Genomic DNA, 17777 nt, shown 5'->3' with positions numbered 1-17777 from the left:
AAGTGAAGTAGACTGCGCCACTAAAACCTCCTCTCCATTTATGTGATAGCTGGGCTTACCTAATGTTCCTGATTGATTAGCTACGGAATAATACAGAAGTTTTGTTTGCTACTTGCTATATTGACAAACTTAGCCTATAATATAGGCTAGGCTACATTTAATTAGGGCTCAAAATCAATCCATGGGATTGGGGAAGTGGGTTTGGTTGGTGCAGCCAAGCTCGTCCAGGGCGGGCATAGATGACTTCCAGGACGGGCCCGGCCCCCCAAAGCCCCCCCATGACGCCGGGACTGTTTACAGCATAGACATAATATACATAGACGCCGCATTGGCTGCTGGAAACAAGAAATGCGGCCGCCATCTTGGACCGGTCATACTCCTCATTGCGTTGCAGCAGAAAACACAAGATGACAGCACTGTGCAGCATGTTCCTGCTCAAATCGGCGGACCATACTCGGGGGATTTACTTTTCACAAGTAAGATTTAACATTACCGTACTATTGGTTGTATTTTGTATTTTCGAACAATGTGGCCTGTATCATAGCTACATGTATGACCTTTGCAGCAAAAAAAACCGCGTGAAAATCTGTTCGGTATTCAGTGAGATATGATTAATTAAGTGTGCTGACAGCTCATTGCACCGGCCAAACAGATTACACTGAGTGGAGTGGATGACCGGTCCAAGATGGCGGCTCCAAATCTCGTCAGCGCTAGTAGGGAGCAGCGGTCGATGCGGCGTCTATGTATATTATGTCTATGGTTTACAGTGCCTAAAGTATTCACCTCCCGTGAATATTTCCCCCTTTTGGTCAATTTAATTTGCCCTTAATTTGCTCTCTTTAATGTCAAAGTGAAAACAGAGTTCCACAGAGTAGATTCCATTGAAAGCAGTAAAAAGAGAAAATATCCAAGGGGGGTGAATAGGTTTGTATAGGCACTTAATACAGGCAAATACACTCTTGAAACAATCAGAATGAATTCATAAAGGTGATGTTTTGTTTTCTTAGGTAAACATGAAGCAGATGCCATGACAGGATCATGTTTCACAGTGCGTAATGTAGTCATGTTTTGAAAAGTTACATAGTGCCAAATTTAAATGTTCCAGTGTAACTCAGGTGACGACAATACTATTTCAGATTGTACAACAGTTAGATAAACCAAGATCACAGCTTTCATAAACCTTTTATATGAACTTTTTCAGTGCAATATCTCAGTCTGGACCACATCCATTGAAGAAAGCCATGAAAAGATGGACATGAAAAGGCTTATGGTGGACAACCAAACTACACAAATTGCAGCTGTACTAAATGTACTAGATTTCTTTATGCTTCCTTTTGGCTTCACTTGTTCAAGTATTTTCAGTAATAGTGTATGCTATAGGCCTTTATGTAATATATAGGTTTTTATATCACATATTATGTATATGTATGCATATTAATTTACTGTGCTTGTTTTTAAGTCATTAACTACTTAGATAGCAAAAAAACTGTTAAGTCAGTGTGGGCAAAAATGGCAAGGAAAGACAGGGACCTGCAGGCAAAAATGACTAAAGCCATGAACTTTGCTGAAAAGCAGTTCATCGACAGGGTTGTTGGTGACAGTTGCTGTGGCATGCAGATCATTGTTGGCTGTAGTTTGAGGTCTGGTGATTTGTGTCGTAATGATATTTAGTTTCATAGGATGGGAGTCAATATGTGTTCTTCCTTTAGATCATTCCGTGTCAAATCAGATAAGGTTGTTGCTGCACCATCTCAGATTTTGTTCAAACCTTGTCTATATCATCAATGGGTCCTGCAAATCTTCTGTCTTCACATCTTTTTCAGACCTTGAAATTCTTTCATTTTTACAGCTTGAAAAATATTGTAATATTGTACCAAGTCGTCCCATTCACAGAATAAATGCATGTAGTTACAGGTGTTTTGGACCTTCTGGATCCAAATCAGTCTGGGTTCAAAAGCGGCCACTCCGAAACGGCTCTGCTGTCTGTAACAGAAGCCTTAAAAGAAGCCAGGGCGACCGCTCGGTCATCAGTACTCATTCTGCTTGACTTATCGGCTGCCTTTGACATGGTTAATCACCGCATCCTTCTCTCTATACTCGCTAACATGGGAATCTCCGGTTCTGCTCTCTCCTGGTTTGAATCCTACCTCACAGGACGCTCGTTTAACGTATCATGGCTTGGTCAGCTATCTGCACCTCACCATCTCACCACAGGGGTCCCCCAGGGTCCAGTGCTGGGCCCCCTTCTCTTTGCTATCTACACCACCTCCTTGGGGCAGATTATCCGTTCGCATGGCTTCTCATACCACTGCTATGCAGACGACACACAGCTCTATCTGTCCTTTCCACCTGATGACCCCTTGGTTTCAGCACGGATCTCGGATTGCCTCTCAGACATAGCTACATGGATGAAGGCACACCACCTCCAGCTGAACCTCTCAAAGACTGAACTGCTGGTCCTCCCAGCTAAACCTACCATACACCACGACATCAACATCAAATTTGACTCCCTGTCTGTTTCACCTACCAGGACTGCAAGAAATCTAGGAGTTGTTCTCGACAACCAACTAAACTTCTCAGATCATGTTGCCTCAGTCGCCCGGTCATGCCGTTTCGCACTCTACAACATACGGAAAATCAGGACTTATTTGACTCAAGATGCTACCCAACTTCTGGTTCAGGCAATAGTCACCTCACGACTCGACTACTGCAACGCCCTCCTGACAGGTCTCCCAGCCTGCGCAGTGAAACCATTTCAGATGATCCAGAACGCGGTGGCGCGCCTGGTCTCCAACCAACCCAAAAGGGCACATGTTACCCCGCTGCTCATCCAGCTACACTGGCTACTTATGGCGGCCCGCATCAAATTCAAGCCTCTAACGCTTGCCTACAAAGTAGTCTCCGGTTCTGCTCCCACCTACTTGAATGCCCTCATACAGACATACGCTACCTCCAGACCGCTGCGCTCCTCAGACGAACGACGTCTAGCTCTATGCTCAGGCCAATCCAAACTTTTCTCATCTGTTGTTCCTCGTTGGTGGAACACATTACCAGTTCCTACAAGGGCAGGGACATCCCTCTCCATTTTCAAAAAACTCCTGAAGACCCAGCTCTTTAGAGAACATCTCCTCTCATAGCAACACTTACAACAAGTCGTGCTGATCCTAGCACTCACCAGCCGTCTTAAACTGACAAGTAACTATTAAAAACAGCACTCACTGATGCACTTATTCTTACTGTACTCTAATGTTTTTTAAATTGTCCTAAAATTGTTGAGAACTGCTCTAAAACTTAAACTGTTTACCATGTTGTAAGTCGCTTTGGCTAAAAATGCGTCAGCCAAATGTAATGTAATGCAATGTTTTGGGAATACCAAAATAAACATTTACAATAAACAATAGATTTTAGCGCCCCCTCAGGTGAAACACAGCATAGTATTTTGCTCTTTTTACAATGGTGTTACGTTCCCAAAACACCTGTAACTACATGCATTTGTCCAAGTGAATGGGACTTGGTACAATGTTGGTACTTAACTAAATGTTCATATACTTAGCCATTTCCACATAGATGTTTATGGTCCTACTAGCTACCCCACATACCATTTCAGTTGCATGAAAATAAATACAAAAATACTAACACGCCTTGTTTTATCCTTATCATTGTCATGGCTTTTTGTTTTGGAAACTTCACAATTTGGGACAACATTAACAAAGGATTATATTTCTAGAGAAAATAGTGATTGATGGCAGGTGTGTCACAATAAAGGAGTTTTGAGACCCTCAATGTCACTTTTTTGCATGTTTTTTTCTGAAACTAGGGACTTCTATAAAAGCAATGAGACTGTGGTACAAACTTGTACTGAATTGTACTGAGAACATGTTTGTCTTCCATTCTACAAAGTTTGGTCAGGCTAGGAATACTACTTTTTAAGATATGAATGTCCAAACATGGCCTCCAAGATAAGGCCTTTTAGAGAGTGTAAACAATCAAGTGCAAAAAGACTATGAAAACAATAGAATTGAACAAAAATATGTTAAAGGTTTTAATTATGGAACCTAAACATTGTGTAGACAAACTTTGAGGTAAATCGGAGTCGGTGCTGCAACCATTTTCCTGGATTTTATCTGATTTGACACGTAATGACTCTTAACGTAATGTTTATCATAATCTTTTCTTGCAATTTCACTGTTTGTGTTTAAATCAGACGACTGAGATGCTCAAAGCATTGTACTGAGCTCAGCAAGGTCATATTTCAATGTTTTGAAGTTCCATCTTTAGAAATTCAAACTTTGAAGTTGCTTTCTGTCCAGAGCCGTGGGTGGAACTATCAGCACATGAGTGAGCAACCTCTGTGCAGGGTGTGGAGCCGTCCGGTTTCACAGATGTGTGACTCAGGCCCCTCACTCTCACTGGCCCCTCGCTGTTATCTAGTCTACGCAGTGTGGTTTAGGCGTGCAATGATCAAAGTGAGGCTGAGCACTTTGTAAACCTTATGTGAGAAGAGAACCCACACCTGTTTGAACCTCATGTTTGTGCATTAAGGTCTATGCAATACATACAAGGTACATGCTTTCACAATCCAGACATAGGAATTTATTTAAATGTTAAGGGTGCATTCGAAATCAGCTTCTCTCAACCAAATATATATATTGTACCACTATTGTAAAGTGTTACCTATATATTTTTCTTTTTGATCAAAGTTATTGTTGAGACAAATCCCTCACAATTCAGCAGTTGTTGGATATATGTAGGCCACTCCCACCCAATTTTACATCCTTCATCAGGTGTGCAGCCTATGCTCACATGTCTACATATGAAGTGTATGTCTTTTGCTAACAATTTCATTTGAGCTCATCGTTATCAATTTACTCTGCAACTGGACAATATTATGTATACTATTATGAGCCTCTACCTATAGACCCTTTCATCAATAAAAACAAAAACAATGCTTGAACGTTCTATTTGGGCCCCAGTCTACTTCCTCTGCATTAAGATAACATATGGAATGTTAAAAAGGAAGTCTTGTGGGGCCAACTATGATGCTGATAATGGAACTCTCTTGAAAGGGTCCATAAACAAAAGAGAACATAAATGGATGGGTGATAAGAAATAACACCAGAATTGCATTTTGATGCTGATTTTGATTTATTGATTAGATTTGTGACCATCAAAGATTGAATTGAAAGAAGAGAAGGAATTCTGCAGGAGGTACATCAACACCTGATGGTCTGGGCTGGTTACAGTCACAGGTGTGTGTGTGTGGTGCACAAAAGGGTGATGACTGCACTGTGTGTGTGGTGCACAAAACAAGGGTGATGACTGCACAGGTGTGTGTGGTGCACAAAAGGGTGATGACTGCACAAGCGTGTGTGGTGCACACAAGGGTGATGACTGCACAGGTGTGTGTGGTGATGACTGCACAGGTGTGTGTGGTGCACAAAACAAGGGTGATGACTGCACAGGTGGCTGCACAGGTGCACAGGTGGCCGGTGTCATAAACACTGGCCTTACCCCAGTGCACTCATACACACAGATCTTGCACACAAACCGACACACCACCTGTGACTGATCTCTAAGAGCCCTGCTGTTCAATGTTGTGTTTTAAATTCAAAGGAAGGAAAGAAAGAAGGCTTAAAATCACAGGTTGTGGGTGAACCCCTCACAAGATGCCTGATTACTTGGCACACACAAAAGGGTGACTCTGGTGGCAGGGAAGATCATTCCAAACGCCACCACCTGGAGGAGAAGGCAACAACAGTTGTTTATCAAAGACAGATAAACACATGACATAGATTTTATATACCAAACCAACATAAAAAAAAAAGTCTTTCATAAATTGTAGCCATCTTGCAAGAGTAGGTTTAGTCATTGTAAAGACCATAGGCTAATGTGTGCTTATAGAACAATGACAGGAACAATGAAAGGATATTGCTCAATAAATGATTAAAGATGGACAGAGATGGAGACCAGAAAATGGACAGACTACAGACGACTCTTGAGTTAATGGAGTGTACAAGTACAATACCATTGTAGTTGGTGCTTGCGCAGTGTTCATTTCCAAGATGGTTATTAGGCTCCCATGGGGCCCAGTTGGAATAGTCAAATGGGCTGCCATCAGTCCAGTACCACGTGAAACCCTGCAAACAGGACAAAATCTCTTTCAACTTTACCCCCAAAGTAAATTTGGATATTTAACCATTTAACTTTACTTTTAGCCTGGAAGCAAGGCCAAATTTAGACTGTCCACGAAATTTGAGGCAGGGAAATTGAAACACGCCCCATAATGAAATCCAAATGGTGAGACTCAAATTCTGAAAAGTCTCACCAGAGTAGCTCTCCATTTCAATCAGATATGATTTTGGAATGACACAGTAGAAGTGGTCAGATTAGGAGCCTGTCAAAACAGTCAATAATCAACCACCAACAGTATAAGAAACTAGACACACTGCAATAGTTTACCTCAGCGGATCCCCCAGCCCCAATCCATGTCCAGTATGTATTCCCTGACAAGTCCCCTACCACCTTGGCTTCCACCTTGTTGTGGATGGATACAAGATTACCTCCCTGCTCCCTGCAGTGTCCCTAAAGGGAAACAGGCATTCAGATCATGGCACAGAATGTAACTTATGGCATATTTAAATATAACTGAAATAGAGATAAGGCAGGTTATTAAGTCAATCCAAATAATGTAATAAAAAGATCGGCAGCATTCAGAAACAGAGAAAGACCATGCTTATGAAATAAGCTCTTGTTTACTTTTCTGTTTTTAGATATTGTTACTCACCTCTGCCTCAGACCAAGTTTTCATTTCATTGAAAAGCTTAAAGCAGCGATTTCCACAGCCGTGCCATCCAAACTGACACACAGCACGTTTTTCCACAACGGTCAGCTCTAAGAACAACAGTCAGGTGAACCAGATCAGGAGGACAACATATTCTTTCAATTGCAGAGAGATCACCAAGTGCATTATGGAGACAGCAGTTCTGAATCTCAAGACCAATTTGATACAGTAAAAATGAGTCGCCCATACAACTGTCAAATATGCTAGATTTCTTAGGGACAGTACTCTAAGCGATGTGACACGTTTTTTAGGCTAAAACATTTTTTGTCACATACAGTAAACATCTCTTCACTATCTGCTAATTGCCTGTCCCCTGTAACACTGTAAAAAAACTTGGTCTCTGTAGACAGCCCAGGCTCTGCAAATGGCAACAAAAACAAACGTGTGCAACCTGCACAATGAAACAACAAACAGCCAATAACCGACGGAATGCGCGTTGAGGGAGGGGGAAGAAGTAGCAAGCTAGCTTTCTGTTTCGTTTGAACGTCAAAAGAAGTGATGTTAACCAACATTGCTTACAGCACCTTTAAATCACAAAGTTCATACTGCATCTACCCAAATCACAATTGAAGGAATCACAAATTAATAATTTATGGAGAATGCTTCGACAACCATAACTACCACTACTACTACAAGTATAGAGAATATTAACGGCGGGAATGTAGCATTTCTATAAGTGAAGGGGAGTTTGTAGCTTCATATATCAGGTAACAAATGTACAAAACAAGAGTAAAGAGTGATTGCACTGCCTGCCACAACCATAGGCTGGCTACCTAGCTATCTAGTTTGTTTGTACCGGGCATATGAATTATGTATAGGCTACATCATAACATTTAGTGCCTTATATTATCATTCGGTTAGGCTATTCCTTGACATTATTTTGATTTCTCGTAAATTTATGAGATTATTTTCTCGCAAATTTACGACTTTAATCTCTCTGAATATCCCCGCCTCCCTCCCCCAAATCCAGTATTTTTTTCATTTCATACAATGGCCCTAATATGCCATCGTAATTTCTTAATGACAACATACATTTTCAAATTAAAACATTTAAGTTGCCTAAACACAGTTTGTGCTATAAGCAAAATAGCTAGTAACATACTTTAGCAGAGCAAGAGCAAAGGGTAACACTCCATAATAAGGTGCCATAATAAATAGCAAACTAGTAATTACCTAACCCTTTGTTAATATTTGTTAATTGTTACTAAAATATCTATTTGGCACAAGTTAATAGTTTTTTCATCATTAATTAAGTATTAGTTGTTTGCTTAAAATCTGTATGTTAATGTTTTAACAAATCTATTAACTAATAGTGTATTAATATTTAAGCAATATAGCACGAGTGAGAGTGGGGTTGGTCATGGATATTCTCACGGGTGTTGTTCGGCCGTAGCCACGAGGCCGGAGGCCGAGTGGCGCAGGCAACAACAGCCGTGGGAATATCCATGACCAATCTCACGATCACGAGTGCTATATTGCTTTTATACAACAATTCTACCACAAACTAAATAATCTGAAAACACCCCATTATTGTTTAAAAATGTTAATTTCGACATCGTTCTTACGCATCAAAAAATAGTTCCCTTTTCAATAGACAGCATCTTGGTTGCTAGGTAACCAACATTCCAGACCCCTCGTTACGGGTCTTGGTGGTTTACATTTAGCCTAGAAATCTAGACGCGCCCCTAGCGCCAGGTCTAGTCTAGCAACTCTCCGTTGGCTTGTGAGCTCCAGAAATCGAAACTTAATCAGGCCATTGAAATCGTGTATAGAGTCGTTAGGTGGGCTTAACATAATGATTGATGGCAGAGTTGCAACGGTTTGGCTTGAATTCCCTGCTACTTGAAAACAAATAAGATGGTTATTGCTGCTGGCGAACAGTGTGACACAAGTTAAGCTTTTATTATGTTGGCAAACGTTTGAACTAGCCAACTAGCTCCGCTGGTGGGAAACGCATGGGACTCATAGCGCTGCCGCTGTCCTATAGAGCTGGTAAGTCCCGCCCATCCGCTAAACCCCCAGTGGACCTCTAGATTGAAAAATCGTCAATGCAAGTGAATGTGAGAAAATAATTATTTTCTGGTCCCGTTTGAATTGTGCCATGAATGTGAACATATGTTGTCTGTGAATTTTTAATATAATTTTTCATGTTACGAGTTTGACAGTATATTATATGATTCTTCGGCTATCAGTTGTGGAAAAGACACGAGAAAGACTACGGGTGTGTTCGAAACGGGAGACAGCTGCCTACTGCCTCCCTCCCTACATAGAGAGCTGTCTCACTAGACATGACTTTGGATTAAATGCATCTTTTAAAAATGAGCGTAGCACTCTAGAATCTTTGGTTAACACTACGGTATGACGTTAGCAAAGGCCTGACGTTAAACTAAATTAGCTTACGTAAGCTAGCAGGCTAACGGTATAAATTAGTTTTACGGCCGGCAGATATATCAGACCAGACGCTATTAATGGTTACAACAATGGCATAATCAGATAGTAAATTGTTTATTTCTAATCTGTAATCTACAAATCTAAGCAAAATAGGGTCACACAAATGACATTTTAGACAGATTCAGCAGCCATTACCGATGTCATCCGCCATGTTTGTTTACCTTTCACAGCTGTTTCAGACGTTGCCGCAAGGGATTATGGGTAGGAGGGAGCATGAAGTGTGCATCGATGCTGCCTTCAAAAATGACCGTTATTTGGGAATTCTAAGATATCTTAAAAGGCAGCAGAATTTGTTTTTTCGGTTTCGAACCGCACTTGCTGCCTTGCTCCCCAGTTAGATATCTTAAAAGGCAGCAACTTTACCCGTTTCGAACACACCCTACATGTCGCCTGTGACGTGAGCTAATCGCTAACATTAGCTGAGATGCTAGTTTTTGTAACGGCAGGAATAAACACACATGGTAACAAAAATATTCGAAACATGTCTAGCTTCACTCAACACATTAACACTATGATACAGTGTGATTGTAAAGTTGTATGGTTCACTGTGTTCAAAGTCGATCTTAATAACCCTCTACATCTCGACCAACTGATGGTTGTTATGGGAAACTAGTGATCTGTCGTCTAGCGGAAAGTTGTAGTCCACAAAGTACTCTCACACAAAGTTTAACCACATCAAACTTCTACCCGGTCAATTGTAGCATTCTTTACACGAAAATTTATATTAAAAATTCACAGACAACATATGTTCACAATCATGGCAAAATTCAAAGGGGACCAGAAAATCTCAATCTCACATTCACTTGCATTAACGATTTTTAAATCTAGAGGTCCAGCAGGGATAGCGGAAAGGGCAGGACTTACCAGCTCTATAGAGCTGCACAGTCCCGCCCACAGCCTATGCCGGATGTAAAAATTCAATGCAATATCTTCATTGACAATTGCGGTATAAGCCATAAAAACTTAACTGCACGTGGTAGACTTAAAACCAGCTACGGCTGTACTAAGCGATTGTATATGCTCCTATAGACACCAAGAGTTCATGGGGCACTAACCTTGTTTTGAGATAAATGCCTTTTATTCGCGATCTCTTGGATAAGTACTTCATTACCCACAATCCTGAACAATCCCACAGTGATGCCTCTGATTGGTGGAAAGGCCGTTATGGTCATAGTTTGAAACTTTCTCAGTGAAAAATATTGACAAAGATGGCGGAGTCTTTTACTGCCTATGGCGAAAATCTTAATGTGATTAAAAACTTTCTTGACGAATATTGGTACTTGTATCAACAAGGATTGGGGTTTATACATCACACGAACTTAGTCAGTTTGTGGGTTTTGTAAGGGCCTGCATGAGGGACAAGACCTACAAAGTTGTGGTGAGTTAAGCAGGAAGGTTGGTAACGTTAATGCTGCTAGCAGTGCTAGTTAACATTAGCTAGGCTACTGTAGCCTTCATACTGTATGATTCATATCAATCATTAACCTAGGAATACTTTGTGCATTTAATGAACATTTTGAGTAATAATTCACGGCAAATTAATAAACTGAATATGGTGGTCCAAGAGCAGACCATGCACCAGTCCTTGCATCAGCCCGACTGAGCAGTGATGACAGCACAGGATGAGTCAGGTAGCGTTACGAAGCACTACCGTTAACGTTAACCGCGTTCACACACACACGATATAAAATACACGATGATAAATATAAAATTCAATATCAAAACACTATTATTTACACGATTACTCATGAAATAACTGATATTAACTGCACATTCACTATATAAAAATCACTGTTTGGAGGAAAGGGTTCGCGTGCTGTCGCCGGTTGGAAATGGCAAAAATAAATCCCGCCGATTTTGCCTATATTATTCAGTGAGGCGCGGTGGTCTATGGGATGAGTAGTTCCTTCGCTCGGAAATGAAAATATGTACACAGTCTTGACTTTTTTTGGATTTTCTCCTCGTTTTTTCACTCGAAATGATATGTTGTATGCTTATGAGTTATGCCGTAGCTGGATAGCCTAAGACATGCTGTAAAACTCTTTAGATACGGATTTTTCCAAACGTCAATGGGACAAATGAATGGGAATCTTACATCCGGCACCTAACCGCATTTTGGCTGTGGGCGGGACTGTGCAGCTCTATTACGTGCAGAGGGAATTTGAAAGACAACTGATTATCCCGCCCCTCGGACTGAGCACTGCGAACGGTGAGTGCCCAGACCCTATATTTTAATGTGGGTCTGGCTCGCCAGGCTAGTTTACATTGTCTTCTTGAAAGAAATGTTGAAATCACATTCATATCTAGGTTTGCTGCATGCATGTTACAAGGACACTGGGCCATGTCATGTAAGGGACATGGTACTGCAAAAAAACGGAAACATAGTCTACATTGCAGAACCATTCAACTTTATTAATGTATAGTGAATAAATGTTACACTACTGTGCACAGCCTGACGTGACGATGCTAGCACCAGAGACGGTTGATAAAGTAATATTAAGGATCTTTGCTAGCACGTTAGCAGCGGTTAGCTACTTATGCTAACGTTAGTTATCTATAAGTCTCCTCCAAGTGACAATCATATTATACACAATGCTGGCAATGCTGAGAACAATTAGCATCCTCGTTTATCTTACTTACATTGAGTTGACTGTGTGGCTTAATCCACAGATGTGGTGAAGCACTGTTTCGTTATGGTTTGCTAAGGAGTAACCCATTGCTTGAAATAGTGGAGAGCTGGGTGTCAAATCTTCGCATTGTATCGCGGAGTGATTTATTATTAGCTGTGCTGAGTCTGAGTTGAAATGTCCAGGGATATTCCAACTCATGGAACGTCTCTCGGCCAATCAGAAACAAATAAATAGTTCCATAGAACCCAATTGTTGTATAATTGTTAATAGTTAACTAAATGTCTTTTTGGCACTAATTAACAGTTATTTCTTACATCATTTAAATGTTAAATGTTTATTTACAAACTATATGCTAATATAAAAGTTAATGACATTATTATTTATCTAGCTTTTCTGATTAGCTTTGTGGAGAATTTATGGAATTTATGGTTTATGGCTTTATTAGGGGTTTGCACGGCGTGTCATCAGATCTGGACATCGCCATATTGGAGAGACTCGCCTCATTAGAAAGCGTTAGGCACTGAAGTAAATCCCTAACATCGTCAAGGAAAATGGTTAATTATTGCCGTGTTTTAGGTTGTACCAATAGGTCAGACTGAGAAAAACATCTGGTGTAGGTATCGACTTCCAAAAGTTATTAAAAAACCAGGGAGAAGGGACAATAATGCCAGAAGTTATCAGAGGAAGGGGGGCGCTTGTGGTTGAACTTGGTACTTCGTCTCCCTCACCCAACTCATATGGATCTGCGCTGCCAATAATCCGTAATTTCTCGAAATATCGCGCCTTTTCTTGTGGTCCAAGTCCTGCCCTATATGCCTTTGCATCTTAGACGCATTTTGATAAGCTTTTCTGTTGTTTAGACACGGCTACAATCACGTAAGATATCCAAAGTGCATAATACTCCATTGTACTTCATTCACTGAGTATCGCCAATATGGCCGCGCGTGCTGGGTTACCATAGTTACCGGCCAGAACGTGATGTCGGTGCAAACCCCTAATGGTCTTGTGGGGTGTAGCACCCTACTGCCAGTGGTTGGTTGTGTGAGAGTTTGCGCACCTCTTCTTCCACTTAATCCTTATTGTATACCTTTGTGGTTGGCTGTCCTGTAATTGGTGACCCTCTGTCTAGTGTTTGAAAGTGGTGTAGTCTTTGCCTTTGGAAGTACTATTTGGTTGCTGCTTGAATTTGTTGAAATTCAGGGGAGGGGGTGTAACAGAGTTAGAAATGTAGTTTAGTGTTTGTATGTGATTTTCGCCGTAATTAAGCAGCTTTATTGAGATTGGCGTTTTGGAGCCCCCTTTGGAGAAACGGTATACTGCAGCTCTGCTGCGTTTTGTCCTTGTATTGTTCAGTGTTGGGCAAGTTACTTCAAAAGCGTAATGCATTATTTATTACTTGTTACTGTCATCTCAAAGTAATTTGTTACATTACAATATTACTGTCTTTGAATTGTAAGGCATTACACTACGTTTAGATTACTTTCACCAAAATAACAGGAAATATGGATTTGGTGTTCTCAATAGATCTTCATGTGTTCAATGCAGCTCATTACATGGCAGGAGGTGTGTGGTATGGCATAATGACTGAGCTAGGCTTAAGGCTAACAAAAGAACAATATAATGGTTGCAGTTATGGCTCATGGGACACTGTAGGCCCCAAAGGCCAAAGGTCACTCACAACTTAATATAGTAAAATATAGCCATAGTGAAATTGTATGTTGACTTTAAATGGTTCTCATCATTGCTGGTTGCCTTTCCTGCCACTTACAGTGGTGTAGACTTAATGAAAATAGTTTGAGAATAATGGCTATGATCTCTGTCTGTAAAGCAACATTTTAGTTATTCTCACTGCTTGAAATGAGAAGTATAGCCTAACCATGTTAGATCTGTTGCATGAATGGCAGAGATAACTCAAATTCCCTTTCTACAGTCATCCAAACAAGGCAATCAAATTCCATAATTCTTGGATAATCTTCTCTGGTGCCAATTGAGCATTTCTCAATTTTGGATTAAAAAGCAAAGTAACTTCAGTTACTGAGAATTGTACAGAGTAAAATATTACTGAAATTGTATTGGTAATGCCTTACATTACTGCATTACAGCAAAAAGGAATGCATTACTGTAATTACAATACTATTTTAATGCATTACTCCCAACACTGGTATTGTTGCCATAGCCGCGGTATGCTTTGCATTGGGTAGGTTGACTGTATGAAGCACTCACCACTGTGTTTTAATTTTGTAACTGTAAAATGTTGTTTAAGTTGAAAACTTCGATATACCACCTGTATTATATTACTTTACATGTATTATTAGGATTTGGGTGCAATTCTAGCAACTTAGAGAACGTTAATAATGTTTTCATAATGACCACGAGTTCATACACACCGAGTCTAACGTGACTAGCTGTAAACTCTGCTAGCAACTTTCCATGCATTCAGTGTAGTTTAGCTTAGTGTGCATGGAAAGTGCAATTCAGTCTAACAGGAAATGAATGTACATTTAGTTTAGCATTATGTTTATGCATTACCTCCGTATGGTCTACGTCTGTGAGTGTTTAGTGAGTCTCAGAATATTAATAAACTGTCGTTCTGTGCACCTGAACATTCCATGTCGCATGTCTCCCTTGCTAGTAGGGCTGACAGTGATGGTGTAGGAATCATGCATGTAATATAGCCCATTCAACTACTTCTTTTTATTTTGCTTGTGCAGATGCTGTTTTATTTAGCCAGTGCCTGAAGGCATGTTTTGTTTGAACTTTTCCTAAAGGAATAAAGGTGATAAGCCAGTTTTGGTCTCAGTCCCTTCACTGTCTGACTAATATATTACTAATATATTAATAAAGCTTAACCAACTTTATTATAAGGGTCCCCCATACTGATAGTTATATATTACTAATATATTAATTAAGCTTAACCAACTTTATTATAAGGGGCCCCACACTGATAGCTATATACTATTAATATATGAATTAAGCTTAACCAACTTTATTGCAAGTGGTTCCGGCGCCGACAACAGTGGCAGCATGTCAAGGTAGCTCTGTGTTTTTTTCTTGAATTTCCCCTTGGGGATCAATAAAGTATCTATCTATCTATGGTAAGGGTCCTATGGGGAGTGGTTCATATTGGGATAGGCAGAAGCACAGTTTAATAACAATTAGTTAAATAATAATAAGTCATTAACTTTTCTATTAACATATAGTTTGTAAATAAACATTTAACATTTAAATGATGTAAGAAATAACTTAATTAGTGCCAAAAAGACATTTAGTTAACCATTAACACATATTAATACAATATTAGTTAATAGATTTGCTAAAACATTAACATACAGATTTTATGCAAACAACTAATATTTAATTAATGATGAAAAAACTATTAACTTGTGCTAAATAGATATGTTAGTAACAATTAACAAATATTAACAAAGGGTTAATTACTAGTTTGCTATTTATTATGCCACCTTATTATGGAGTGTTACCGAGCAAAGTCCTTTATAACAGCTCTTGTTAGAATTGCTAGTAGCCACAAAGTAAATAATGAGGAATTCATTTCAAATTTGTGCCAATCAAATAGTTTGATGTCATACGCAACAACAACAGAAGCCTGAAGCACCCACACAATACTTAATATGATGCTATATTCTTCAAAGATTTCACTTATGGAACAGGAGATATAAACCCACCTGGAGACTCCTCAGTTTCACCTGGACCACCATCAGTCATGGGCTCTGGAGAAAAAAGAGGGTCAGTATGTCAACATGATTCCCCCACACCCAGTTCTTTTCAAATTATATTGACTGTTGTTTCATATACATGCTTTTTAAAATGTACTTTACAGTTTTTTCTGATTGCTTAAGCACATTTTTTGTAACTATAGATTTTTTTGCAAAACTCTACACACAAATGGCAAAACCTCTCACCCAATCAGCAAAACATCGTAGTTCTCTTGCAAAAGCCAACACACCTTGCTTAACTCTTCACACCTTCGTAAAAATGGTGTTTTCGTATCAAACAGTAAACACAAGCCATCACAATAATAAGCACACAATGTGCCAACTACACACTGATGGTCTGAATAAAAAACACATCTGGCTTTTGCTTTCTCTGTGCACAAGGTAGACTATGTCAGTTTGAGGTCATACTTTTGTCATAGTTCTGTAAACATACAGGGATCCAAACTTTACTGTAAGTATTGGTGTTTATTTACATACATCAAAACAAACACACGTCTGTTTTTCCAAGTCAAAACACAAAATAGCAATTTCACTGAGACAAAACAAATCAGTCTACATCGGGTCGTCTCTCTCAAAATTCTGTCTACATCACATGCAATGTCCTAGTCCAAGGCACCGGGAAAAATATATTCTGGAATGACATATCCTGGCCTGAGATGACAATATCCCCACATGAGACTGTTTTTTTTGCTGTAAAAGGGCTATTTCTTTCTCTTCTCACTCTTCCTGTTCCCTCCATTGTACCCATTGTACATTACCTGTGGCTTATTTATAGTGCTTAGGCTGATTGCAAAGTGAACTAATTATCTAAAACAGTTTTCACATGAGAAAGTGTGCCAGAGAGTTGGCAAAATAGTGTAAGTGCAGTGAATTGTGCCTACAGTTGTGCAAAGTGTGTGTTACAAAATTGCAAACTGAGTGCAAAGCAGTGTTTGTGCTTTTAGTTTTGCGAACTCAGTGAGTAGTTTTGCTATAAGTATTAATAGTTTTAGAAATTGTGCTATAAGAATCACAGTTGTGTTTAAGCATTCAGAAAAAACTGTAAGCATCCTCTAAAACGGTTACTAGTATGATTGCTTAATGGTACATTATGTATGCTCCACTGACCTGAAGCCATGCTCAGGGCAAACATGGCGTAGAGAAGAGAGATAACTGGCAGAATCGCCATGGCAGTTAATTATTCTGAAACACACACACACACACACACACACACAGTGACACAACAGCAACAGAGATGTTAAGTCATAGTCCGGTAGCTCTAAACGAATACTACAACGTTTCGTTCATGTTTTTTTTTCTGAAATAAAATGTGGGCAGCCATGAGTGTATCACTCATGCTGGAGCTAGTTTAATTTAGTTTACATCCAGAACTTACATCCAACTTAGAAAATTGTATAGTCTAATCTTCTGCTCTATAGGCCTATGGTAGCTTGAAACGAATACTACAACGTTTTTCTCCAATTTAGAACATTGTAGGCCTATATTCTAATCAAAGATCCTTGATTACTAACTCCGCTTTAACCCTCTCTGGTCTAATCTTCTGCTACTGAACACATCCTTCTAGCCCTCCTCGGACCTGTTGAAATATGAACCTAAGTCTGTCACATCATATGGCCAATTATAAAGATGCTATCTGCCTGTTTCCAGCATTAGTACAACACTTTGCGATGGTTAGCTTGTTACCTGTGATGATATAGTATGCTACATTTAAAATTGTCTTTCACATTATTAAGTGACTGACTGACCTATCTGGGTGCGTTGCATTGGTCAACGCATTTTTGCGTTGCATTGAATAGAATAGAAATATATTAATACATTTTAATAACAATTGCATGAAATACAGGTTGTTCACGAGTCAAGTCTGTAGTCTTTTAAGGTGGAGTCGCGAGTCAAGTCTGAAGTCACTATTTTTGCAACTTATGTAAGTGTGACACGAGTCCCAGTCTCAGGCACAAGTCCCCATCTCTGGCATACAATAAAAAAATACTATACAATAAAAAACAGGAGATAAAAGATTAGAGGGAAACATTAGAGTCGTGGTGTGATGCTCACCTGTTGATGAGGGGATCTTTGAGAGGCTCTGGAAGATTTGGTGAGGATGAGGACAGCTAAGCAGCCTTT

The 17777-nt window shown here is 39.7% G+C and overlaps 1 protein-coding gene and 1 long non-coding RNA gene across 2 annotated transcripts in view; one reads left to right on the top strand and one right to left on the bottom strand.

The window, feature by feature from the left end:
- Positions 1 to 9348, top strand: part of LOC121695551 — a 21817-nt gene extending 12469 nt beyond the window's left edge. The window contains exon 4 of the long non-coding RNA XR_006026108.1: positions 9339 to 9348. This is a non-coding gene — a long non-coding RNA (uncharacterized LOC121695551). The remainder of the gene's footprint in view (positions 1 to 9338) is intronic.
- LOC121695547 (galactose-specific lectin nattectin-like) lies at positions 5122 to 17777 on the bottom strand. The gene is made up of 7 exons (XM_042076507.1): positions 17709 to 17777; positions 16764 to 16838; positions 15606 to 15650; positions 6785 to 6891; positions 6460 to 6582; positions 6026 to 6137; positions 5122 to 5736 (listed from the first exon to the last, which is right to left on the bottom strand). The coding sequence occupies exons 2-7, from the start codon at positions 16822 to 16824 to the stop codon at positions 5675 to 5677; spliced, it is 510 nt and encodes a 169-aa protein (XP_041932441.1). The 5' UTR covers positions 16825 to 16838; positions 17709 to 17777; the 3' UTR covers positions 5122 to 5674.

Source organism: Alosa sapidissima, chromosome 21 (genome assembly GCF_018492685.1).
Source record: "Alosa sapidissima isolate fAloSap1 chromosome 21, fAloSap1.pri, whole genome shotgun sequence".
Classification (NCBI taxonomy): domain Eukaryota; kingdom Metazoa; phylum Chordata; class Actinopteri; order Clupeiformes; family Clupeidae; genus Alosa; species Alosa sapidissima.
This window is presented reverse-complemented; position numbering and strand designations above follow the sequence as displayed.

Excerpts from the sequence above, each read along its gene's own strand:
- LOC121695547 (XM_042076507.1), bottom strand. The coding sequence starts at position 16,824 with ATGGCGATTCTGCCAGTTATCTCTCTTCTCTACGCCATGTTTGCCCTG. Across the intron at positions 15,651-16,763 it reads TGCCCTGAGCATGGCTTCAG|AGCCCATGACTGATGGTGGT; the intron begins GTCAGTGGAGCA and ends TTTTTTCTCCAG. Across the intron at positions 5,737-6,025 it reads CGCAAGCACCAACTACAATG|GTGGTGGCGTTTGGAATGAT; the intron begins GTATTGTACTTG and ends CTTCTCCTCCAG.